Below are 27,337 nucleotides of genomic sequence, written 5' to 3' on the forward strand. Positions count from 1 at the left end.
AAATTAGGGCCATTTCTTGGTAAGAAGGTAAAATCTCCAACTAACAAGCATGAGGTGGGTTGTTAAAAATGCTGGAGATTAGGACCATTAGGTCCATATCCAGTCCAACCCTCCTGAGACCCTAGATAGCTGGAATCAGCATTGAATAATAGCATGTTTTATTAGAATAAGACTCCATTATTTAAACTTAAAAACCCTTCTTAGTATGTTTCCATTATGAGATAAAGAACCAATATTTTGTGGGTTTATTAATTTTGAAGCATTTAAAATGTCCCTGATTTCCCTAATATATTCCACGGCATATTTCCATTTCCATGGGTAGCAACACGAAATTTTACTGGAATCAACATCTTTCCAAACACTACTAGTCTACTAGCAGTCTAGCAATATGTGGAGTGCAAGAGATAGTTTCTACAACATATTTTCCATTTCCATTTCCATGGGTAGTGACATGAAATTTTACTAGAATCAACATATTCCCCAATGAACACTACCAGCACCATGTAGAGTACAAGAGATGGTATTATAACATTAGTTGGTGCCAATATTGTAGATATGTAGAGTAACAATGGTATTGCCCGCCTAACTTACATGATTACCACTTTTTTTTTATCAATATACATGATTACCACTTTGAGCTAGCTCAATATTCATTTCAAATGTAAAGCTAAATATTAGTTTCTTTTTATGTAATAGTTTATTTGGTTGTTCTATTACAAACATTTACGTTTTCTATGAGTTTAATTTTGCTTTAACTCATTCCAACATGAAGCTCTGAATCTTAAGGTTTACAAGGCAACTTTAGAATGTATTGTTTTGTATATAACCTTGGTTTCTTAGCCATAGTTGTCAAGGAGTCACCTAGGTGACTAGGCACCCTTGGCTGGGCGCCTCTCCCAAATGCCTTGATTTGAGCAACTAGGTACCCACCTAGGTGACTAAGCCCCGCCTAGGTGACAAAAATGACAAAGTGGATGCCTTACATAATATCATTTATATTGTTGCATCTTATTAATGTGTGTGTTAATACATTTTATTATATATACATACATATATATATACATACTTTGTTTGAATGTTTTACTATTCGAATTTAAAAGATCAAAGGGTTTTGAGAAGAAAAAAAAAATGAATGAATGAAAGAGAAAGCAAGAAAGAAAGAGGTTCTTTTTTTTTTCTATTCTCTCTCTCTAATTAAATAAAACAGAAATTCCATCCTTGATTTTTCTATTTTTTACTTTCCACCTTGAATATTTATCATATAAAGTTAATAACCTTCTTTAGTTGCTAATTCATATGAACTTGATCTATTAAATACTTATTATGGTAGTATTATTTTTGAAAATAATGAAATTAATATAGGTAAAAGATTTTTATCTTTTAGATGTGATGATTTGCCACATTTTTAGAGGAAATTTAATGTTCTTAATAAAGAGAATTGCTATTTTTTTCAATTAATGAATTTATATACATGCTGAATGGAATATAAAACTAGGGAACTAGCCAAAAGAAAGTTCTTTATATTATAAAATAATTTAAAAAGGTGTGCCTATGCTTCTTTCATCATTTCATAAAGTATCATTCTATATTTTTGCATATTTTAAATGATTCCACCATGTCTATAATTCTTATAAAATTTCCATATGATATTTCCTACATTTTTTACATGTTTCTTATATTTGGACAACCGACATTTCCACCAACACCAATGTTTTAAACCTTGTTTTGAAGTTAAATTTGATTATCTAACCATACCTTTTCTTCAAAAGTGCTGAAGTTTGGAGCATAAATTATTTATATACTAACAGAAAAAATAATTCATAGAACACAATAAAAACTAAAAAGAAAAACTTCATCCAATGTCTCATAGATTACAGCAGATAGAAAAGGAATCCTAAAAAACTTAGAAGGGTTTTTAAACACAAAATATCTAGAGGAACATACCCAGGAATTGAATTGCATCATCAAAGGGTAAGCTTTTCTCATCTTGAAGGCAGTGATAAGTAAAAGAGTTCTTGTAGAGATTTTGGCAAGCAGGTACAGTCTGCACATTCACAGAATCAGTACAGAAATAATGTAAAGAGGGCTTAATACAATTTCCTGGATACTCATCCAAGGGAAAAAAGAATAAAGAAAGTAAAAAGATCAAGTATGTTAAGGTTTCCAGTTTTCGTGAAGAGAGTCAATGGTAGGTATAACAGTCTTTTACTGGGCTTAAACTTTAGCCACTGGGATAGAATCAATAGGGATGAAGACTTTGCTGTATGATCTATATTTTGTTATCTTTTTTGTTTTGGTTCAGTGATTAATCTCGGTGGTATGTATTAAGGGAACCTCTCCCTTAGCTAATCTTTTCCATTATGATGAAATTTCATTTTCACCTTTCAAAAAAAAGGAGAAGGTGTCAGACACTGAATTTAGTCTAAAAAATTAAAGTATCTGAAATGGACATAGAACCTATCTTTAAGATAAGAAAGTATTGACTAAGTTGACTAACAACTAATCAACTTACTCAACTACAATATGGGCTTCTCCATCTTAGTATTTAAGATAGAAACAAGATTCTCCCTGATAAACAATGGTTGCCGCTCTCTTATCTCAGAACATTCAGCCTCTATTTTATGGTTGTAAAACAGGGATCTATGCTAAATGCTCTGTATCATGTCTTCAGTCTTTCCAATAAGAAAAAAATGCATATATTAATAACATAAATGCTAATTTTTTTGGTAAACTAATCAGCAGGCACCAATCAGTGAATGCATCCCAGGGAGGCCAAACAACTAGTCATTGCATCCATCACATTGCCAGTGCTATAGCAAAAGTTGGAGGCAACTGTGCAAAGGGTTTCTATTTTTGGCTTTTGGAGGAAGTTCAAAATAAAAATATGCATCCAGATTGTTGCAATATTCCTTCAAATGGTTGAGGCGCCCTCAGTCCTAGCTTCAAACAACCAAACCATCTCACAAACTCTATGATACATTTAATAGCTATTTCACTTCACAATCAAATGCTTGAGATTTTTGGGACCAGTAGGTTTCTAATTTATTTAGTGAGAAGCAATTGGGAAAAAAAATGACCAAGCACAATGTAGCGGAAAAGTATTAAGTGAAGATGCCATCTGACTCCAAAGTTGAAATTCAATTTATAACAAAATGGACATCCTTAAGGAATCAAGTAATCAAGAAGGGGCACCACCTCTCTTACCTCAATGTCTTCAAGATATTGTAACTAATTAGGAAATCAATTTAAGGGTCCAATGCCACCTAAATCAGGGCTTTTTTTTTGGGAGCATCAGGGACTTTTTTTTTTCTTTGTTTGGTTGCAGGTTAACTCCTCCAAGAGAGGCACGCAATCTCTTCAGCACACCCTGCTCTCCAACTAACAAAATGGACATCCTTAAGGAATCAAGCAATCAAGAAGGGGCACCACCTCTCTTACCTCAATGTCTTTAAAATATTGTAACTAACTAGGAAATCAATTTAAGGGTCCAATGCCATCTAAATCAGGGCTTCTTTTTTGGGAGCATCAGAGAGTTTTTTTTTTTTCTTTTCTTTGTTTGGTTGCAGGTTAACTCCTCCAAGAGAGGCGGGCAATCTCTTCAGCACACCCTGCTCTCCAACTAAGAAAAGAGGCAAAATTCTACACAGATGTACAAATGGATACAATCCATTGGAGTATTTGGGAGGAGTGCTAGAATTTTCAAACAGATCCAAAGAAAAGTGGCCTTAATTGAAACCATCACTATACAAATTGACATCCAGTAAAATTCACGGAAGTCTTTGCTTTTCTCCACTAATGACATTATTGGAAATGGTGTGTCAGTAGCAGCATCGTCTTCAGAAAGATCTTGTCAAAATCTTCCTTGGACCCCTCCAATTTCTAATATCATCAAACTGAACTTCAACGGATGTGATTTGGAAACCCTGGAAGCTCAGAAATTGAGTTAGCTTTTAGAAATTGTTAAGGAGTCACTCCCTCCGATTCCTGAGAGGCCCGGATTGCCTACACTACTGCCATCAAAGTTTAATTTCATCCAACCACCCATTGGAAGTGACCACACCTCTAGGGATTTTTGTATCCTAGAGGAGCTATTGCCCCCCAATTCCTGAAGAAATCTTCCACCTTAAAGTCTGAAAAGAGTTTTAAGGTCATCACCCAATGTGCCACTATTAGAGTTATGAGATTCAACTTGGGCCGAGGCTGAGACTGGAAATGGAGATTCAACTTGGACTGAAACAATGACAGTCCAACGGCATGGGCTGGGCCAATACAAAGGAGTGCTTGGCATGTATTTTTATCTACACCATACCTGCCATGTATGAGATGTGCAGATGAGATAATGTTGGTAGAGGATTGGAATGTGCTTTGTTGGCAGGTGATCTGGACTTAAAAGAATTAGCACATCTTTTAACCCACTGCAGTCTCACTCCCTATACCCTGAGTCAGCCACTTAAATTTCCTTCTTTCATTAATGTAGCTCCACAAACAGTCATCCTCGGAGGATCCTCCTCTAGCCAGCCTATCACCAATTGTGAATCACCTTCAATGATCAACCTGCTAATGTTCGATTCCCTAGACCTTTTTGCACCCTCCAATAACAGCCAAAATCTCAGCTCAAAGTGAGTTCCCCACACCAATTGGGCCTGAGAACAACACAATAATTCCAGCTTCCTCATTCCTGAAACTCCTCCAACACCTTAAAGGCCGGGGTTTTCTTCACTACTACAATCAAAGTTCAACTTAGTGAAACCATAAACTAGTGGTGTCCACATTGGATAGGGCACAACTTTGCTAGGGGCTGAAGATGCCACTTCCTTCCAATTATTCAAGGCTGCTGTAAAAATACCATCAAACAAATCCATAGATTTCACCCACTAAACCACTCTCCCAATGATTATTTCAATTACTTCCCCTCTACTCCTCTCGTTTTCAGCAAATATTCTTTGGTTCCTTTCCTCCCACACAGCCCAATAAATTGCAGCTCTTGTGCATCTCCACAACACTCTTTCCCTCTTCTTAGTCCAGCTAACATCAGAAGAGTTGGAACAGGCTTTGTAATTTGGCAGAGGAATCCACATGCAACCAAACAAAGAGAGAAACCAATCCCAAATAGACAAAACAATGGGGCAAGAGATTAATAAGCGAATAGCAAGATTCACCATTAGCTTTACAAAGAATACTCCAGTTAGGGTATAAGCACCAAAAAGTCTTCTTTCCTTGAAGTAGGTCATAGGCGTTGATCCTTCTCAAGAAAACTTTCCGGCAAAAGGCCCCAATCCTAGGGGAGATCAATTTACCCAAAACTTCCTTAGTAAGAAATGGTTGCTCAAGACTATTAGAGGGTTTTGCTAAAGCTTTGAAGAAATAGGCACATGTAAAAGTACCGGAAGAGGAAAGGGTCCAAATACGAGAGTCCAATTTTGAAGGATCCAAGAAAACCCCTTGTAAAAGCTCAAGTAGTGCCAGGGCATTGTCCATATTTGAATCTCTGGATGGCCTCCTAAAACCCAAGTCCCATTCAAACTCAAAACGCACTTCAGATAGATTCAAGAAGGTAGACAAAAGCTCATCTTTATAATTAGTGATGGAAAATAAGGAAACTATTCTTTTATTGGCAAATTCCCCACCCAAAACATTATGAGATTTCTAGAGCAAATGTTGTACTTGATAAAATATAGGAAGGATGGTAGGATGGCATGTATTTTTTTATCAGCAAAAAACTAATAATTTTATTAAAATGAACTAAATTTTGCAAGAGTATCAGCCATCCCATTCGCGGTCCTTTTTACCCAATTGAAAGTAATGTTCAGCTCCTATTTTATGCTTTCAATTTCCCTAAAATTATGCCTATATATCCATGGCATAAGCTAAATATTCTTTGCCCAAGAGATGATAAGCTTTGAAATTTGAATCACCCTCTACTTCCAACTGTTGAAAGCTTGTTTGTTTGGAAAGTCTTAAGCCTTGAAGTAGTGCCATCAATTCTGCCTTTAATGAGTCTCCCAACCCCAAAGGACCTGAATACATAGCCAAAACTTTCCCTATGCAACCTCTAAAATCTCCTCCAATACCTGCCATACCAGTGTTTCCCATGAAACTCCCATCAAAATTCAATTTTATTTTATTTGTTGCTGGGGGTGACCATAACATAAACCTCTTTTCCTTTTCTCTTGAGGAGGCAGCTACTTCAGACCATGCCCTTATGATGCCATTAACTGAGAAATCTTTCAATGCATCAATTGTCTTTATCCAGTGAGCTGCTCCAATTAGAATAACTTCACATAATTCCTCCTTTGATCTGCTTTTCTCATTAAAAATTCTTTCATTTCTTTCAAACAGTCCATACTACTCCAGCCAGAATTGCTTTCCACATAGTTCCTCCCCTCTTTCTTGGTTGTCTTAAGAAGCTTAGGCCGAATAGCACACTATATCCTGTGGAGATATCCACCTGCAGCCAAAAAGAGAAAAACAAAATTCCCAAATACCAAGAACAAGACAGCAAGACAGCAATAAATGAGATAGGGTTTCGCCATTTGCACGGAAAAGGAAGCATATGTGGGGTGAGAGGCTAACATTTGGCCTTCTTTTCTGAAGCAAATCATAGGTATTTATCTTTCCAAGACAAACTTCCCAACACAAAGCTTGGATTTTAGGTGGGATAGGCTTGCTCCAAACTTCTTTCACAGGAAAGTTCCCCAAGTTATTGGACTGCAAGAGAGCATTAAGGAAGCAGAAGTGAAAATACCATTAGGGGTACAAGACCAAATTCTAGTGTCTTCCCTTGACTGATCAAGGAAAGTTTGGTGTAGTTTACCCAGTAATTTGATGGGTGCCTCACATTCATTGTCCCACAAACCCCTTCTACACCTGAAATCCTAGTTAATCCTGAAGTAGTCAAGGAAACAAATCTCGAGACAGGTTGTTGTTTATAGTTTGACAAGGAATAAAGGCTAGGAAAGGAAAACTGAAGGGGGGGATCCAACCAGCCAAAGGTCTTCCCAAAACAATACCCGGGTCTCACTTCCCACATCATATCTAATATAATCGATAAAATTCGGGTATACCACCTGTATTGATTTCCAAGGAGACATAGCAGTTGCAGAAGAGGCAACTTTTGCATCCCATCCGATATTCGTTGTCCCAAGAATTTAAGCAATTACCTTATGCCAAAGTCTGTCATTTTCCATTGGAAATCTCCATAACCATTTCCCCAACAGTGTTGTATTTCTAGAGGTTAGATTCCCTATTCCAAGCCCACCTTCCTCCTTTGGTTTGCGCTCCCACTTCACAAGGTGATCCCTCTTCTCATCCCCTGGTTCCCAAAGGAAGTCTCTCATGATTTTCTTGAGTTGGTTTGTAACTCGAGCTGGAATTCTAAAGGTGGGAAGATAGTAAATATGTAAATTGGCTAATGTTGCCCTGATCAATGTTATTCTTCCCAAAGAAATGTAATTTCTTTTCCAAAGAGCAAGTTTTTTAGTGAACCTTTCTAAGACCGGCTTCCAAAAGACTCCTAACCTCAGATTTCCACCTAGCGGGAGACCAAGATATTCCAACAGCAAATTCCTTACCTCACACCCTAGAGTCTCTGCTAAAGATCTTAATTCTTCCTCTTCCATATTAATCCCTGCTACACAACTCTTCCCCAATTTTACTCTCAAATTAGAAATTGCTTCAAAGAAAAAAAATGATGTCCTTTATGCTCCTCAAGTCCCTAAGATTGCCTTCTTCATAGAACCCGATTGTGTCATCAACAAACTGCAAGTGAGTGACTGTTATCTCATTCCTACCAACCCTCCATCCTCTAAGAACCCTCTCCTGGTCAGCCTTAATGATCATAGTGCTTAAAACATCTGCTACTAGAGTAAAGAGGAAAGGGGATAAAGGGTCACCTTGTCTCAAACCTCATTTGGCAAGAAAGAAATCTCTGGCTACTCCATTTATTAAAATTGAATAATGCACTAAGCTTAAGCAATCACCAATCCATTTCCTCCACCTCTCTCCAAACCCAATCTTCTTTAAAATTTCAAGGATGAAAGACCAATCCACAAGATCATAAGCCTTCTCTAAATCTAGCTTAAAAATTAGTCCTTTTTCTTTCTTTCTCCTTTTCTCTGCTACGCACTCATTTGCCACCAGGATTTGGTCAATGATCTGTCTCCCTTCCACAAAAGCTCCTTGGAATTGAGAGATAACCAGAGGCAAAACTTTTAGCCAAGACCTTTGCTAAAATCTTATAGAGACTACCCACATGTATAGATTTCCAAGGAGAAGCACTAGTAGCTCGAGCCAACACTCCCGCATCCCAACCCTCAGCCACCAGCCCATGAATGCTTAAAATCACCTTAGCCCACAATTTATCCTTATCTACTAGCAATCACCACAGCCACTTCCCTAGTAATGCCATATTCCTCTTTTGAATATTTTCCAGTTCCTAACCCACCACAACTCTTGCTCTACTTAAAACTTTCCGATTAACCCTATGGTCTCTTCTTTCCTCCTCTGGTTCCCACAAAAAATCTCTCATTAGTTTCTCTAGACTTTTGCATACCCCCATTGGGATCTTGAACACCGATAAGAAATAAATAGGCAAAGTGGCTAAAGTCGATTTTATCATTGTAATCCCGCCACCCAAAGAAAGATAATTCCTCTTCCAAGAAGCTAATCTCTTTGTAAATCTATCAATCACAAGATTCCAGAAACTTGTGTTCCTCAGGTTATCTCCCAAAGACAGACCCAAATCCAAATAATTCATTGGCCATTGAGATACTTCACAACCCAAAATAGTTGCACAGTCTAACAGCTCCCTCTCGCCCACATTAACCCCCACTGTGCAACTCTTATTAAAATCAATTTTTAAATTTGGCATTTGCTCAAAGAGTTAAACCACCAACTTCAAATTTCTAACCCATCTAAGGTCATCTCTCTCACAAAATAAGATTGTATCATTAGCAAATTGCAAATGGGTAATAGGCACTCTATCTCTTCCCACTCACCAACTCTCTTGAATCTTCCCTATAGATTAACTTCCCTAAGACATTAGCAACTAAGGTAAACAAAAAGGGAGAGAGAGAGAAAGGGAGTCTCCCTATCTAATTCCTCTGATTGTTGGAAAATGAACCACTACAGTCCCATTCACCAAAATTGAATAGTGGCATGTTCTAAGGCACCCTTGAATCCACTTTAGACCAATTTCTCCAAACCTGTAGTTTCTCATCACTTCTACTAAGGAAGACCAATCCACCAAGTCATAGGCCTTCTCCAAATCAAGCTTACAAACTATGCCCTTTTTACTAATTCTTTTCAACTCCTCCGTATTAGCAATTAAAATCTGATCAATAATTTGCCTATTCTTAACAAACACCCCTTGATTTGGGGAGATAATGGAAGGAAGCACAAATCTGATCCTTTGAGAAAGCACCTTAGTAATTATTTTGTACAGGTTGTTAACCAAGCTGATGGGTCTAAACTCTCTTCGGTGGCTTGGATCCAATTTTTAGGGACCAAAGCAATGAAAGTGGAATTTGGCCTTAGATTTATCACTCCTCTCCCAAAAAACTCATTAAACACCCTTAGGATATCATCTTTTAAAATGCCGCAGTTGAAAAACAGTCCTAGAAGTATGGGACTGTGCTAGAAAACCAGAAAAAACTAACAAGAGAAGATTAGAGAAGAAGAGAGAGAGAGAGAACTGTGGCAAGGAGAGTTAGAGGATGAGGTTTTTCGAACTTAACCTCCCTCTAACACTCTAATATTCTTTTATTTAAGTTAATCTTTGATAAATTACAGAGAGGCCCTTGAGTGGGCAGAAAAATACAAAAAAATAGAACACTACAGAGTATGGGCCCAGAATAAGGCCCATAACAGAGAGAAACATAATATAACATGAAGTGACAGTCTATGGGCCATTCGGCCCATCTCCTCTACACTCCCCCTCAAGCTAAGCATAGATGTTAATCATGCCCAGCTTGCCAGTGTCATGATGAAGCCTTGCCTTGGAAATGCCCTTGGTGAGAAAGTCTGCCAATTGTCCTTCAGAAGTAATGAATGGAAGACACACTTCTCCGGATGAGACTCTTTCTCGAATAAAGTGTCGATCAACTTCAATATGTTTGGTTCGATCATGTTGTACCGGGTTGTGAGCAATGTTGATGGCAGCCTGATTATCACAGTACAACATCATGGGTTTGTCATGATCAATCCCAAGTTCCTCCATTAAGGACCTTAGCCACAACAATTCCGAGACTCCATGTGCCATGGCTCTATACTCTGCTTCTGCGGAGGATCGGACCACAACAGATTGTCTCTTACTCCTCCAAGAGACAACATTACCAGCCACCAGACTACAATACCCTGAAGTAGATCTTCTATCATCAATATTTCCAGCCCAATCAGCATCAGTAAAGGCTTCAAGTTTCAGATGACCATGCTTGGTAAATAGAATTCATTTCCCTGGAGAGCCTTTCAGATAGCACAAAATCCATTCTGCTGCTGCCATATGAGTATCTCTAAGAGCATGCATGAACTGGCTAATGCAACTGACAGCATACGCAATATCTGGCCTAGTCATGCACAAGTACAGAAGCTTCCCAAGAAGTCTCTGAAAAACCCCTTTGTCTTCCAACAAAGTTCCATCAGAAGCTGAAAGTTTGTGATTCATATCAATGGGAGTTGCAGCTGGTCTTGCACCCAGTTTTCCAGTTTCAGACAACAAATCAAGAACATATTTCCTTTGGGAAATAAGAATCCCATCCTTGGATCTGGCAACTTCTATGCCAAGGAAGTATCTCAATTCCCCCAGATCCTTAATCTCAAATTCTATACGGAGGAAAGACTTAAGGGCCAGAATGCCTGAGGCATCATCACCAGTCACTATAATGTCATCAACATACACAATGAGATACACTGCTAGAGATCTACTTTTCTTCACAAGCGGAGTATGATCTGACTGTATCTGAACATAGCCGAATTTAACAAGTGTAGCTCTAAATCTCTCAAACCAAGCTCTATGAGATTGTTTGAGACCATAAAGTGATTTCTTCAATTTACATACCTTTCCTTGCATATCTTTCCCATACATCCCTGGAGGAAGACACATGTAGACCTCCTCATGTAAGTCACCATTCAGAAATGCATTCTTTACATCTAACTGATAGAGAGGTCAATCAAAGTGAACTGCCAGAGATAAAAGAACCCTCACAGATGTCATCTTGGCAATAGGGGCAAAAGTCTCCAGGTAGTCATTCCCATATGTCTGTGTGTAGCCTTTTGCAACAAGTCTGGCCTTGTACCTCTCAATAGTTCCATCAGCCCTGTATTTAATGGTAAAAACCCACTTGCACCCAACCGGATCCTTCCCTTCAGGTAAATCCACCACCTCACAAGTACCATTTGCATGTAGAGCATCCATTTCGATCTCCATGGCATCTCTCCATTCTGGAATCCCAAGAGCTTCTGAGACAGACCTAGGAATGGGGTTAGAAGCAACAGAAGAGAGATAGACAAAGTATGAAGGAGAAAGTAGGTCATAAGAAAGGTGTTTGGAAATGCAGTGTGCAGTACACTTCCGCTTCCCTTTCCTAACAGCAATGGGGACATCAAGGTCTGGGAATGATGATTCCAAATGAGCTGAAGTAGTACCTGTTATCTCATTTGTGATTGGGAATGTATGAGCCTCATCTGTTGTAAGGGAAACTACTTGCTCATTCCTGGATCTCTGCCTTTGATACACTTTGGATTATGGATAGGACGAGGAGGTAAAGAAATAGGGGCACTAGGACAAGAGGTATGAAGTGATTGATCCTCCTTTGATTCATTTGGTGAGGATACAGGTTTGTCAAGAGACTCAACTGGGACAGGAAGAGGAAGGGCAAAAACTTGTAACAGACTCTCCCCCTTTGGATAATGTCCTTGAGAGGAACCATAAAAATGAGAAAGTTCATCAAAGGTAACACCCATAGAGACATGTCGGGTGCCAGCCTTTGGATCAAAACAACAATAACCCTTTTGTGTGGGGGAGTAACCAAGGAAAATGCATTTGTGGGCTTTCGGTTCAAACTTATGTCTCTGCACACTTGGAATGTGAACATAGCAGGTACAGCCAAGCACACAAAGAGGAATTGGGAAGAGATCCTTGTCTGGATGAAGAAGACAGAAGGGGGATTTAAACCCTAAAACCCTAGATGGCATACGGTTTAAGAGGTAGGTAGCAGTAAGTACAGCATCACCCCAAAATCTTGTGGGAACATGTGAGGCAAACAAAAGGCTCCTTGCAACTTCAACAATATGTCTATTTTTTCTCTCAGCAACTCCATTTTGTTAAGGGATTCTAACACAGGAGCTTTGATGAATAACCCCCATGTCAGAGAGATACAAGGATAAACTCTTCTCAAAATACTCTTTTGCATTGTTAGATCTGAAAACATTAATTCTGGTATCAAATTGAGTTAAAACAAGCTCATGAAATTGCCTCACAAGTCTTGGGACTTCATCCCAGGATTTCATTAAGTATATCCAAGTGAATCTAGAAAAGTCATCAATAAACAATATAAAATATCTCCAACCCCCCATAGAGGATAAGTGGTAAGGCCCCCACACATCAGAGTGCACAATATGAAAAAGGAAAAGATGATCTTTTATTGCTCACAGGGTATTTTTTTCTACAATGCTTTGACAACTGACAGGACTCACAATTGAGACTGGACACACTGACTCCCTTAAACAGTTTTGGGAACAAATGGCTTAAAGCAGAAAGAGGTAAATGACCCAACTAACAATGACTCAACATAATTTAACTAACAGACTCTGAAAAAGTAGAACCAAAAGCAACATTCTTGGGATGATCAAAGCATTGGTCATGGGTGTCGAACAAGTATATTCCATTCGCTTCATGGCCACTCCCAATCACCTTCTGAGACTTTAGGTCCTGAAACACACAGTGAGAAGGGAAAAAGGTTACACAACAATCCAATGACTTGGTCAGGCTACTTACAGATAATAAGTTGGTATTTAATTTAGGCACATGAAGAGTGGAAGATAAGAGTAAGGAGTCTGTAGCCTTGACAGTTCCCTTGCCAGAAATAGGGGCAAGAGAACCATCAGCTAAGGTGATTTTGTCACGACCAAGAAGTAAACCATATGAAACAAACAAAGTGGAAAGGCTGGTCATGTGATCAGAAGCACCTGAGTCTATGATCCAAGGGGTTTTGTGATTACCTGAGGTGGATGCATGGTTAGCAGAAACCCTTATACCTGAGTGAGCAAATGCAGTGGTGGTTGGACTTCCAAAAGGGATGGATGATGAAGATACACCTTCAAGTTGGCTGATCATCTTTCCAAACTTCTCATATTCAACTTTCATGGCTGCCAACTGTGCACTGGTAGACTCAACCTCTGTATCTGTGCTTGTGGCTGCATGTGCACTTCCTGTCTTTCTACTATCATTCTTCTTCTGGAATCTGATAAGTACAAGATTGGGATGCAATTTCCAGCACTTGTCCTTTTTGTGTTTCGGCTTCTTACAATATTCACACACCACCTCCTTCCTTCCTGTGCCACTGTGAGCTCCTGTAACCCCTTTGGGTTTAATTCCCATATTTGCAAAATGATCATTGATACCGACTCCTTGAACCTGCACTTGCCTCCTACTTTCTTCACTGCCGACCAAAGTATATGCTTGTGACAATGAAACATCTTCCTTGGACAAGATGTTTTGCTTTGTAATGTCGTATTCAGAATTCAGCCCTATCAAGAACTCAAAGGCCCTATTCCTTTCAACCAATTTCCTGTAGGTTTCAGCATCCTTGGGGGCATCCCATGTCACAACCTCTATCAAATCAATATCTTGCCATAGAGATTTCAGGGTTGAGAAGTATGCTGCAAGAGACTTCTCCCCCTGCCTTAGATTCTTCACATCACATCTCAATTTGTAAGCTCTGACAACATTCAACTTCTAGGAGTAAGTTTCTGCAACACTATCCCAGATTTCTTTAGCCGAGTTCATCCATAGGTAATGTTGGCTAATCTGTGGCTGCATTGAGTTCACAAGCCACCCAATCACTGTGTAATTCTCCTGCACCCATTTCTCATAGGAGGGATCTTCCTCTGGTGGAGCTTTCTTGCTCCCAGAGATAAACCCCCACTTTCCTCTACTGCAAATATAAATTTTTACGGATTGTGACCAGGCCAAATAATTGGTTCCATCCAATTTAACTGTAGTTACAGCCAACAAGAAATTAGTTGTAGTTCCCAAATTATGTCCATATTCAGTAGTGCTCTTGTTCTCAATTTCTTAGTCCATTATGTAACAGTTTCAATTAGGGTTTCGACAAGCCTTTAAAAGTGATCTTACTTCAAAGAACTCAGATTGAGTTGAAATAATAGCAAACACAACAACACACAAACTCAGTTCAGAACTGACAGCCGTGAGAACCAAGTTCGGTGGCAACACTTTCAAAGAGAAGAAACCCTGGTTCAGCCTTCAAGGAACAATTAGTAGGCCTCCAAACAATATGTATTCTTGGTTCCCAACAATAACTTCCCAAGGAGAACAAAGAAAAACAGTCCACAGTACCTAAGAGGACCTTTTACAAACACTATGTATGCAACAGCCAACACTTCACTGTTAACAAGCAGAAATCACTTCAAGAACACTTTGTCTAGGTCTAAGAAGCAGTTGAACTAAAGTAGAGGTTTGTACCACTTAATTTAAATCAGTTTTTCAGCAGTTTGGAAGCCCAATAACAGCCGAACAACACTTCTAGAATAACCTAGAAATCAGTCCAGCAACAGTGGGCCGAATGGAGGTGTGCTTTGAATGCTTTAACAGTCCTCCCAAATAACAAAAAATAACTCAGCAAAGAACTGAGAAAACTTATAGTATCTCTAGTTTGAACTTCAAACCAGGTCGAACTCTTTGCTCTCTGAGCTAGCTTCGAAATCCCATTTTCTAATTTCAAACCAGACTGAAAAAACTTGCTCTCTGATTCCTCCTGGTCACCGAACCCTTCTCCAAGTGTATAGAAACTTGAGCACCCTCCAATGACCTCCAAGAACCAGGCGAATGACTGTAAACATTCAGCCCTAGAACCTCCTCTTGCAATTGGTTGAACTAGAACCACATGAGGGACACACCAAGTAACGACCCGCTCTGATACCAAGTTGAAAAACAGTCCTAGAAGTATGAGACTGTGCTAGAAAACCAGAAAAAACTAACAAGAGAAGATTAGAGAAGATTAGAGAATAAGAGAGAGAGAGAGAACTACGGCAAGGAGAGTTAGAGGATGAGGTTTTTCGAACTTAACCTCCCTCTAACACTCTAATATTCTTTCATTTAAGTTAATCTTTGATAAATTACAGAGAGGCCCTTGAGTGAGCAGAAAAATACAAAAAAACAAAACACTACAGAGTATGGGCCCAGAATAAGGCCCATAACAGAGAGAAACATAATATAACATGAAGTGACAGTCTATGGGCCATTCGGCCCATCTCCTCTACAGTCGCAAAAGTCTTGATAGAAAGTCATTGTATACTCATCCAGACCTAGTGCTTTAGCTCTGTCCATCGAAAAAACCGCTTCCTTTATTCCCTCCAAATCAAAGCTCCTTTTTAACCATTCTTTGTAGTCTACCGATAACCTTGGCAAATCCAACCCTTCTAACCTTACTCTTTCTTGCGAGGTTCTTCTAAAAATAGATCTGAAACATTCCACAAAAGCTCCACAATCTCATTTTGTTAGGTAATTGTTACATCTTCCCGCTCTTTGAAATAAAAAATTTTCCTTCTCCTACCATTTGCTAGAGAATGCAAGAATTTCATGTTCATATCCCCTTCTTTTACCCATTTGTGCCTAGAATTTTGTCCCCAACTTATCTCTTCTTTGAATAGAATGTCTTCCAGCTGCTTCCTTAATGCCCACCTCTCCTCTTAATCTCTTTTCCCAAAAGGTACCCCTAGCTTCTTTAGCATCCAAAACCTCAACTTGATTGATTACCTCTTGCTTTCTCTCTTCTAATCTCCCAAATTGCCAGATATTCCAATCTTTTATTTTAGCTTTTAGATCTTTTGGCTTGGAACTTCATGCCACTTAACCCTTGGATTACTCTCTTGCCACCACTCCTTAACTTTCTATATAAACCCCGGGTGACATAACCACATGTTCTTAAACCTAAACGGGGCTGGACCCCTGCCCCTTAAATCATCGTTAGACAAGGAAGTTTGCCAACGATCAGAAGTTATTCTAGACAAGGCCCTCAAGACCAAATCTCCCCAATGATCATCCCAGCCCACACCGTAAATAAAAATCTATCAAGTTTGGAACATTATGGATTGGTTGGTCTAGGGTTGAACCAAGTAAAATTTGACTAGGTTTTCTTTCCTTAAAAACTCATTTATTACAGCTCTCTTTCTCACACTCCCTAAACCTCAAACATTCCAATTTACAATCTTCATTTCTAACCAGTACCTTCTTTCTCCCCCTTGGCTTCCACACTCCTATTTGTTTTCCCTTCCTCTCATTGAACTCCCTTTTTTTTTGAAAGACAAAGAGAAATTCATTAAAAGAAAAAGAGAATACAAAACGAAGGTGATAAAGAGATAAGCTTTCGGTCTTAATCTTTCAGCCTCACTCAATTTTCTTTTCCTAGCCTTTCTATCTCCCTTCTTCTTTCTTAGATAATTCAGCATTAATCTTTCAGCCTTCCTTATCCCCTTCCACATCCAATCTTAATCTTTCAGCCTCACTCAATTTTCTTTCCCTAGCCTTTCCTTCTCCCTTCTTCTTTCTTACATAAGCTTTCAGTTCATTTGGATCCTTTATTTTGCACCCATGCTTTCCCATGAATTCAGCCACTGAGTCTTTTCCATTACTATTGCCGCATCCATCCCTGCCTCTTCACTAGCTTTACCTTCCCCTATTTTAGCTTCCGAAGCCTCCATACTAGCCTCATGGTCAATAGTGTTCTCTTTCTCCAACTCTTTCTTCATCAAATCCTCTAAAAACTGCTCTGTTAATTCCAAAATTCTTCTCCCCCTTTCCTCCTTAGTTAACAATCCAAGATTTCTACCTCTCATTTCTTGCTCAACAAAGGGGGCTGGCAGCTTAAGGACAATCTGGGATCCAAGAGGACAGGCTAAGACACATAACACAAGTTAGTATCCAAACCCAAATTTACAAGCCTGCATAGGGGAAGCAAAGGGCGAATCAGTTGCCTTTTCCTGAACAAAGTTTGGGGATCACCAGAATATTCCCACATGCTTCTTGGACAACCTTGGTTATTTGACTGACTGGACATGAAAATACCTACACCTTTTAGCAAGATTTGAAAAGGTTCATCCTTAAACCAATGAAACCCAAGACTAACATGAAGCATGAAAGTACTCCAAACAAAACCTCCTATCCCTTTTGAATCCATGCACATCCTCCCAGATAATCAAATGACCTTCTTAAATTCCCACAAGATGATACTATAATACCTTTCCTCAACTTTCGAAAGGATATCTGACAACCAACACACCATACAAAAAATAATTGATTGGTAACTTCCAAATTTATTAATTATGGACAAAAGTTAATGTATTACAAATGGTTGTGCAGGCCACCTCAAATATTTAGGGCTGTCTGTCCCTTCCCTTACATATTTCCAATTACATTTCTTGGTCTGTGCAGAACATACCATACAACAAAAAAAAAAAAAAAAAAGTACAAGTGGATTTGCTTAAGGTAAATCTGGCTCCAAGGAAAACCTAGTTCCTTTACTACACTGCAAGTTTCTTGCTAAATTTCTCAACAATTGGATCCCAAGACTAGTTATACTTGTTTTGCCACCAATAGAGCTACAAGAGAGACAGGTTGTCAACCTCATATTCTAGAATCCCATTAATGCTTCCTACCTTTTTTTGGATCAGTAAACAGGATTTTCATTAGATATTAAAATAAGGCAAGTTAAAAGAGTAGGGATGGTAAGATCCAGCCCCCATTGCTGTTTTTTTCAATATCATAAAGCTTCCTACTTCTTTTACCATATTAACCCCCACCAACCCCCAACCTGAGATACCTTCAAAATATTTTACAATGCCCTTCAAATCCAAAATTATGTTTCCTTTTTTTGTAGTCAGTGCTACTAACAAACTATTTAGACCAAATTTCCAATTACAGTACCCCAATTACGAAGCCCCTCAAAATATGACTTCAACGCCCAGAACAGCCTTTTAGGGTGGGATATATCAACCTCGCTCTTTTTTGAGGTGATTCTGGAACAGAATCATATTTGAGTCACAATCCAGTAATATGTAAAACATGATTGAAGGAAATGTGGCCGCCATTCAAGTGACTCTTTCCCTCATTCCCTCATTCAATGATTCAATGAAGCTGCAAGCCCCAAAAAATTCATGGTATACAAAATTATAATTATATGTGTGCGAAATTTGCTAGGCTGCTTACGATATATAGTTCAAGAAATTACTAACTCTGTCCAGAACAAACTCCAAGCAATGGTAAGAAACGCAAACACTTAGAGCATGAAACAACACAGAATCCATTACATGTGCAAGTACTCGAAATCAAATGTGAAGAGAACGAGAGAGACAGAGAGAGAGAGCTTACGTTGAGGACACGAGAGATCCCCTGAGTCTTTAAAAGCTCGGCTCGAGACGCGTTATCGTAGCTGCCCAAATAAAGGAACTCCGGCAAGATCTCCGATGGAAAAGCACTTGTTTGAATGCCCACTTTTTCGGATGAAGCGGGAATACGATGACCACAAACCCCACAAACTTCCCCTTCTTCGTACTTGTGATAATGCCCACAGACCGCGCAGGGGTTCTCTCTCTCCCTCTTCCTCATGATCAAATACGACGAGCAAATCAGACCCAGATAAAACAGCCTCACAGATCGAAATAACGAAATTCAGACGATCACCGAATTTATGGCTTGGACAAAGACAATAGAAGGGGAGTGAAAGAGTTCAGTGTTTCATCAAAAAGAAAGAAAGAGAGAATTCAGTGGAGGTGAATAGATTTTTTAGGATTTAGGTTAGTCGGAAATGCTGGGCTAGACAACGAATCGATTGCTCGAACGCGATTGTGTATTTTAGAGCGCTTTAGAACTTAGATTTGTGTCAGACGTTGTCGTTATCGGCAGTACCTAAAAACGAAAATAAAAGGGTTCCCCTTCTGTACCCACGCTTCCGTACTTTCAGTTGGCCGAACTCGTCAGTATTCTCTTTCTTCCTCTTATTTTTTCTTTTATTTTTTTATTTTTTTCTTTTTCTTTTCGAAGAGGTTTTATGGGATTAGGTCTGTATATTTTCTTTTTTTCGGTAAAACCTTTGGGTCTGTTCGTAGAACAATAATTTCTGTGATTTCATCCACATGTCTTAAAACGCCTCCAACTTCCAAATTAAGGGTCCATTTCACAGTGGATGAGGTTTGAAAACTCTCTACTTTAGGCTCTCCGTACAAATAGAGCTGTTAATGAATTTCTAACGTCCGCTATCCGATTTCATTAGGAATCTGGTCGTCGTGATTTGGATGTTAGAATTTACATCCGATCCGATCCAATTCGATTCAATTAAAATCAAAGCCTGATAAAAATTATTATTATACATAATATAATTATGTATAAATGAATATTATGTATAATTTAATAAAATTTACAATTATTAAATTTAATATTTTATATTATATACATTTACCATACATATATAATTTAAAATTAATTAAGTTTTCTCTAATTTTTTTAATGAATTTAATCATTTTAAACATAATAAGATGATTAGGATTAAATCTGAATCTGATCCAAAATTTAACATAGTAATTGGATGTGGATGTAAATCTAGAGGGCATTTGGTAGTGTGAAAATATCATGGACAAGACTGTTTTGGTCCACAAAATATGATAGAGACAGACCATACCCTAATTTGTCGTCCATATTATTTTCTCGTGGATTGGTCACATTATGCCATTATGTTATGGGCAATTTGTGGGAAAGATTCAATGTAACGGACATGCATTACATTGGTCAAACTATTCTCATTTTATTTAACAAATATATTTATTTTATATCTATTAATGATTACGTATTGACATTTTCTTTTATCTGTTATTATTTTGATCTTATTATTTCAAGTTATTTTTTGCCTTAAATTATGGTTCTTTTTCATTCATGACCGTACAAGGTGCAAATGGATCGAATCATGATTTGATCCTATTTTTGTCATATTCTAAGAAACATTTGTTATATTTTTGGATTAAATTGGTCCGATTGAAATTCAGATCTGATTCAGATCACTCCAACATAATCAATTGTGTAAATTATCCCACAAGTTGTATATGAGATGTATGAAATCAATAGGTGTAGTGTGGACCAATCCATATTACACTTATATAACGCTCTTATGGGTGTAAATAGTTTCTATCGACATAATTTGATCCACAATTCAGAACAGTTGTAAACAATGATACGGTGTAGATGTGCCATTGCCATAAAATGTAGTGTGGAACCAGTCCACACTCACTAATTTCTCATTCAACCAACATAAAATGGCAGCCACACATGGAGAATATTTCATCCTCCTATATAGTATCATGCACGGAGAGATGTTCACGGGGTAATGTATTGTGGGTAGATGTGGGTAAGATTCTTGTGGGCAGGAAGGAGATCTAGAGTCTCTTTAGATAACTTGTATAGGGAGCAATTTCGAGAACGCATATGCAGCAACCACGGTCGCCATATAATCCAGCGACCTCCAATGAAAAGTTATTCTAAATTCCACCATGGGTTTGATTGGTCAAAGTTCATTAGATATCATGGATTTGATTGGTTAAAATCACATATGAATTTTGAAGCGGCTGTAACTGTATGAAAGGTCCTATGGTTGGATAAGTAGATTTATAATAGACATTGCTAAAACCATGGGCATACTCAGAAATAATGCACCAAAGTGCCAAACCTACCCTCAATCACGCGATTCAATATGTTTCCTCGTATTAATGGTGACTTTGTACTCACACATACATGGATGCAAACTGCAAAGTATCAAACCATAAAGGTTCTACTATGATACTACTAGAGAGACTCGTTGCCAATTAACCAGTATCATTAAAGCAGTAACCAATCAGATGGTTATTTCTCAATCATGGGTCTAATTGGTCAAAGCATAGTGGTATTAGATAATTAGGGCAATCCCCCCCCCCCTTCCCAAATTTTCATGAACGACACTTGATCGGTTACTACATTTATTATACCGGTTGATTGGCTATTAGTTGTTGCTGTATTATGTCTTTCCAATATCATAGTTAAACCTGATAACCAATTGCCCAATGCTTTTATTATTTATATTTTTACCGATCCACTTCAATGTTACTATTATTCTGTCCCCTTGACATTTTTACCCTTTTAAATATCACTTTTTTAGTATTAGGGCTGTAAATGGAGCGGGCAGACCCAATAAACTCAAACCGGACTGGCCCAATTATATAGGTCTGACCGTCTGAGTCTACAATTACAATACTATAACGTTGTATCCATTAAAAATTTAAAAAAGAAGAGAAACAAAGAAGTAGAAAAATAAGGAAAATTAAAGAGCTTGAACATTTATGACTGCATTCAATTAACTTGGCAGGAACTACGGCCTTGCAACAGCCAGGCCTTCATAGTCCTTAAGAATAATTATTATCTTCGATGGGTTGGGAAGGCTAATTACGTAATTACCGAGATTGAAGGCTTCCCTTTGATTCTTTGAAGCTCGAAGAGGATGAAATTTTCAAAATGGTTACGCTGATTTGCATCCCCCAACAATGACAAAGGAAAGGCGACCCTGTTTGATTGGAAGAATTCTTCGGTAATTGGGTACGAAGGTAGGTAGTAGTCTTTAATCACCGTAAGATCCCACAGTGAGAACACCACTATTAGCAACCACAGGAATCCAATCCAATCCAAGCTTTTTTTTAAAGCAGCTGTCCTTACTTTTTCTCCTGGCCCAATCAGATAAAGTTACTCATTAAATTGAACGAGTGGGCCAGCTAAATTTTGGGAACTGGGAATCCTCTCAACCTGAACCACGTATCAATGTGTTAACAGAAAAGTGAAACTAGAAAACATAGAGATGCAGCCTGCGATGCATTCAAAGCGGTATTAATATTATGACCAACCTGCCCAATATAAGCCATAAAATAGTACAAGGACTGTCCACTGGATTAACCCATTAGATTTATGCAGAAGACCTAATAAATCAGCCGTATCACACCAATATGTTCAATGACTAGTCAATAGTCATTTAGTTTTTTGCCAACATCCAGAAGAGAGAAATATCCAAGGCACAACACCGTTAGGTAGTAAATTGTGAACTCGGCTTCAGTCAGTGCAAGGCCCGTTCGAACAGCCTTTATGGCATTGCATTGGGAATATCTCCCCATGACACTGTTTTGTAGGGAGACACTAAACATATCCTATTGACTTCCCCATACAGGAAAGCTAGGCCATCTTTAAACAAGAAAATTTAAAAGGAAAAAAAAACTACACCATCAAGAAAGTAGAGGTAAAAAGGGTACCAAATACACCCTACCAAAAGAAAATAAAAAACCTGCATCAATATTGAATAAACTATACAGCCACCACACCAACAAAGGCCCTGGTTGTCAAATATTTATATGGATGGAATTGCACGTGAAAAAACACAACACCATTTATGCAGCATGCCCAATGAGGAGGCAAAAGATTATAGTTACATGAGAATAGCTGGATAGGGTGCTTCAAATTTCACCAAATTGCCTCTCCTGAAAGATCTGCCCAAGCTTCATGTACAGAGCCAGTTGCTCCTCAACAGAAAGGTTCCTCAACATCTGCATAACATCAACAACTCAATCCCATCATATGTTATCTTTCTATTCATTTCTGATACATGCACACGTGTGTGTGCATAGATGAAAACTTACATCCCTCAAAAACTATCACCTCACCTGATCCAATATCATCTCAACCGAAAAGTTCTGAGGTACAACAAATGACTGGTGATAGATATACGCAAAGACAGCCATCACCATCTACATAAACATACCATATTAGTCATATTATTAGTATAACCTATTTAAACAACTGCAGCGTTCTTTTGATTCCAGAAGGAAACCAAAGATAAACAGGTGCACAGAATCCGCTATCAGAACTAGTGTGCATAGCACCCATCTAAAGAACTAAAGTGTCATTTGCTAACCCACACAATTCCACACAAAAAAAAAAAAAAAAGAAAACAAAATCTGTGGGTGATGCCAATAGGGAAAATCATTGCCACAGCAACCAGTTAAGGGCCACAAATATGCCCAGCTGAAATGGGCATGTCTGAAAATACAGTGCTCCCTCTTAGAACCATAAAGAGTCAAGATCGTGTGGAGATTTAAAAGTAGAAGTTACCCTCTTGGTATATGGAATGACAAGAATGCTAAAATTTTTAACAAACAGGTCAATATCATTATAGATCTTATCTTAGAGTGCCCAAGGCAGAGCACTGGGCAAAAAAACAGGTTTTGAAAAGACATACATACAGTGATAATGTGATAGTGTTGGAGAATAACTTAAATCAAGCTATAAAAAAGGCCATCACCCAATGTTCTATCTATCTAGCATCTTGAACAGGTAGACTGGATACAGACCTAACCTTTGGCAATTTTGCACAAAGTGGCTGCTCTCAGACTCAAACTTGAATTCTCATACTTGTCCGCCTGAGATTTTACCATTACACCAATCAACTAAGCCATTGTCTTGAGACAGTAAATTCCCCCACTATTAGAAATTTTCTAAAAACTCCAGTTCTTAGAGGGAATTTCTGTCCCTAATATACAATGTTCAAACACTAGTTCCAAGAAATCAAATGCTGCAACTCCTTCAAACCAGGTGAAATGAAATATGTGCCCAAAAGAAAAAGAACAGCAATGAGGATAAGAGGAGAAGAGTGCATGAGAACATAGTTTTCAAGACACCAAGGTGAGGCTAGGCGACAAGGCACCAGGAACCTAGTCGATGGATATTTTTTAAGTAAAAACATATATCCTAGGGTAGCTCCTTAGGTTCCACAACCATATTTCCTTAATAATTATCCATAATTTTTAAAAGTATAAACTTCATTTTAAAGTATAGAAAATCAACATATTCATGAGAAGAAAAAAGAAGAAAAAAAGAAAACTCAAAAAAAGGAGGAAGCTGTAGTATGACGGGCATAGAGTTTACTTTTTTGTGTTTATTACTTCTATACACTTGTACTTCCCTTGCCTCTCTTATTTCTCTTAAGAAATTTATGTTGATCCTGTTGCTTATCAAAATAAACACCATGTTCAGCAATGGCACATTGGCCCCATAGTTTCAAAAATGTGACAAATGAGTATTTTCATAAAGATTAGATTTTCATTCCTTTTGAAAACTAAGGTTGAAGGGCACCTTATTATGCCAAGCTGATGACTATTGACACAATTACAAACACAAAAATGCCTTTAGAATAATCATCACTCAGAGATGCACAACAGACAAATTGGGGGAGCATCAATGTGCTTAAGATAGGAGGATAGCTTTAAAAGCATGTTATTTCGGTATTATCATTTTTTTTGGCAATGACAAGCTAATGTGTTTATCCAATACTCTTTAAGTTAGGAGGATAGTTTTGAAGGGGGTTTGCTTACTTGCACATCAAATTCCACCGTTTTCTTTTTCTTTTTGGCATTTTTATATGCAAAGTAAGCTAAAATCTGTGCATGGAGTTTATTGTGGGACAAGTTGAAGTTTCTTCCAAGAGAAGCTAAAGGTTCCCCATAAGGAATGGCAAGGGTTCCTTGAACGACATTTATAGTCCTCGAGGGCCATATGGGGGTTTTCATTAGTGTTTGGAGACTTTCTGATAGACAATATCTACTCAAAGTAATAATTGATATATATTTTTTTAAATCGAAAAGAAATTTTATATGAAAAGAAAAACATTACAAAGTGATAATATATCACCCAGAGAATAACAGATAAAAAACAAACAACCCCCATGAGAGGACCAAGAACATAAACCCTCACAAAATAACAAAAACAGCAACTGATAACTCCCCCAGGTCCAAACCGAGCCTTCAAAACCCACAGTAAGCTTACACTCTAAAAACCAGAAAACCCCCTAAACTACACCTATCAGCCCCAAAACAACACCTCCACCAATCACCACTTCTTCAAATTCCCCCTCCTCGCCACTTCCTTATAAGATTTCTCTTTTCTTCTCGCCTTGAACTCACTAAAAGTTCTTCTTGCAAACTGCTCCCCTACCAAAAATTAACAAATAAACCATATACAAACTTGAATCTCAACGTAGACAACTTTTTCCAAATCAACCACCCTTCTCTCAGCCAGCCTTGCTTGATCAACCAAAACTTTTTGGATAATTAACAGAATTTTATTAATGATAGCATAAAGTACAATAGAAAGGACGGAGGGGTGAAATCTCTTAACCCTCCCTGAGAATGATATTCATGTTACACAAGACTATCTCTTCCCACTCCTTGTTTGGCAAGGGAGTCAGCAAAGGAGTTCGCACTTCTCTTAATCCGTTGAAACTTATTTCCATGCCCCGAGTCAGCTGTTTAAATTTCATTTTTTTTTCATTTAAAATTTTCCAAAATCCCATCTCTTCCTTCTGCAACCAGCCAATAACCAACTGTGAATCACCCTCCACATCAGATATTTTATATTCAAATCCCTTGCTCTCTTTACCCCCTTCCAAAACTGCCAAGATTTCAGCTCTTAGGGAATCCCCAATTACAATGGGGCCTGAAAACAAGGCAATGATTCTACCACCCTCATCCCTGAAAACTCCTCCAATACCTAATGGCCCTGGGTTTCCTCCACTTCTACCACCAAAATTCAATTTGGTGAACCCACCAGCCGGAGGGGGCCAAACTGGATTAGTAACACCTTTAAGAGGAGTTGAATGTTCCTCATCTTTCCAATTCTTAATAATATCTCCTGCTGTAAACCCCTCAAAGAGCTTCATAGTCTTCACCCACTGAACCACCCTAACAGTTGTGGTTTCTATGATGACCTCCTTTCTTTCTCAGAGAAAATTATTTGGTTTCTTTCCTCCCAAACAGTCCAACAGATAGTTGCTCTAACACATCTCCAAAGTATTTTGCCTCTCCTCTTTGACCCACTAACAGAAATGGGATTAAACAAGTTCTGCACATTTAGTGGGGGGTCCGCCTGCAACCAAATAGAGAGAAACCAACTCCAGATCTCAGAGACAAAAGAGCAGGAGATTAATAAGTGATAGCAACTCTAACCATTATCCTTACAAAGGATGCACCAGTGTGGGGACAAACACCAATTAGGCCTTTTCTTTTAGAGTAAATCGCCAGTGTTACACTTTTCTAAGAAAGCTTCCCAACAAAAAGCACCTATTCTGGGAGGAATTAGCTTACCCCAAACTTCCAAAACTGGGAAAGGTTGCCCATTATTAGTTGAGGGAAGAACCAACTCTCTAAAGAAGGAAGAACAAGAAAAGACACCTGAGGGGGAAGGGGTCCAAATCCTACTATCCCTCCTAGAAGGATACAGAACCACCTCATCAAAGATTTTAAGTAAATAAGAAACATTGTTCAATTCCGAATCTCTAAATGCCCTTCTAAAACCCAAGTTCCAATCCAAAGCAGAAATCAAGTTAGAATGGGATAGGAAGGTGGAAACAGGCTCAATTTTATCAACCAAAATTAATACCTCCTCTTGAACCTCTGAGCCTTCTAACTTGATTTCATCTTCCACCACCTGGTTCTCTTGAATTTCCCCACCCACTTGCCCACCAAGGATTTCCTTTACCAAAAAACCTTTGTTTTCCACAATCCTTTTTATTTCTCACTTCAACTCCCACTCCTGATCTCTTATATAGATCCTTTTGAATCTGTTGCAAGGACCTGCACCAATTACCCCCTCCATCAAACATGAAAACACTTTGGTCACATGCACTAGATTACCATTATGTGAACCTTCAAGTTTCTTCACATACAAGGGACCCCCAGTTTCTTCATCTCTAACAAGTGTATCCTGCTGCCTACCCAAATCCTTACCAAGCTTTCCAACAATTACTATTGCCACTGATCCTTCATGATCTCTTTCAAAATCATTATTCTTGACTTCTAAAATGTTACCGACACTATAAACTCTATCATCAATCTTCTGCACATCCACATCCACAGCCTTCTTAGGAGCAACGCCCACTGGTTTGAGTTAGCCACTCAAAAGACCATCATTTTCACCATTGATGAGAAAAGCCACAAGATCTTCCACCTCAGAACTTGGGAACTTTTTGCACTTAAAAAACAAAGAAACCCTTTT

General features: G+C 38.4%; 2 protein-coding genes across 6 annotated transcripts in view; both read right to left on the reverse strand.

The window, feature by feature from the left end:
- LOC148878378 (protein-tyrosine-phosphatase IBR5-like) overlaps positions 1-19,351 on the reverse strand; it is a 40,946-nt gene extending 21,595 nt beyond the window's left edge. Inside the window, exons 1-2 of the mRNA XM_088953858.1 lie at positions 18,602-19,351; positions 1,945-2,044 (exon numbers count right to left, since the gene is read on the reverse strand). Of these exons, the coding sequence (XP_088809984.1) occupies positions 1,945-2,044; positions 18,602-18,838 (337 nt within the window). The 5' untranslated portion in view covers positions 18,839-19,351. The remainder of the gene's footprint in view (positions 1-1,944; positions 2,045-18,601) is intronic.
- A 2,976-nt stretch (positions 19,352-22,327) lies between these two features.
- LOC148878379 (phosphatidate cytidylyltransferase 1) overlaps positions 22,328-27,337 on the reverse strand; it is a 35,741-nt gene continuing 30,731 nt past the window's right edge. For all 5 annotated transcript variants that reach the window (XM_088953884.1, XM_088953869.1, XM_088953893.1 and 2 more), the window contains exons 12-13: positions 22,954-23,037; positions 22,328-22,836 (exon numbers count right to left, since the gene is read on the reverse strand). In XM_088953884.1, coding sequence (XP_088810010.1) covers positions 22,747-22,836; positions 22,954-23,037 — 174 coding nt within the window. In that variant the 3' untranslated portion in view covers positions 22,328-22,746. The remainder of the gene's footprint in view (positions 22,837-22,953; positions 23,038-27,337) is intronic.

The sequence above is a fragment of the Nelumbo lutea genome, chromosome 1 (genome assembly GCF_056320005.1).
Source record: "Nelumbo lutea isolate HS-2025 chromosome 1, American lotus-T2T, whole genome shotgun sequence".
In the NCBI taxonomy this organism is placed as follows: domain Eukaryota; kingdom Viridiplantae; phylum Streptophyta; class Magnoliopsida; order Proteales; family Nelumbonaceae; genus Nelumbo; species Nelumbo lutea.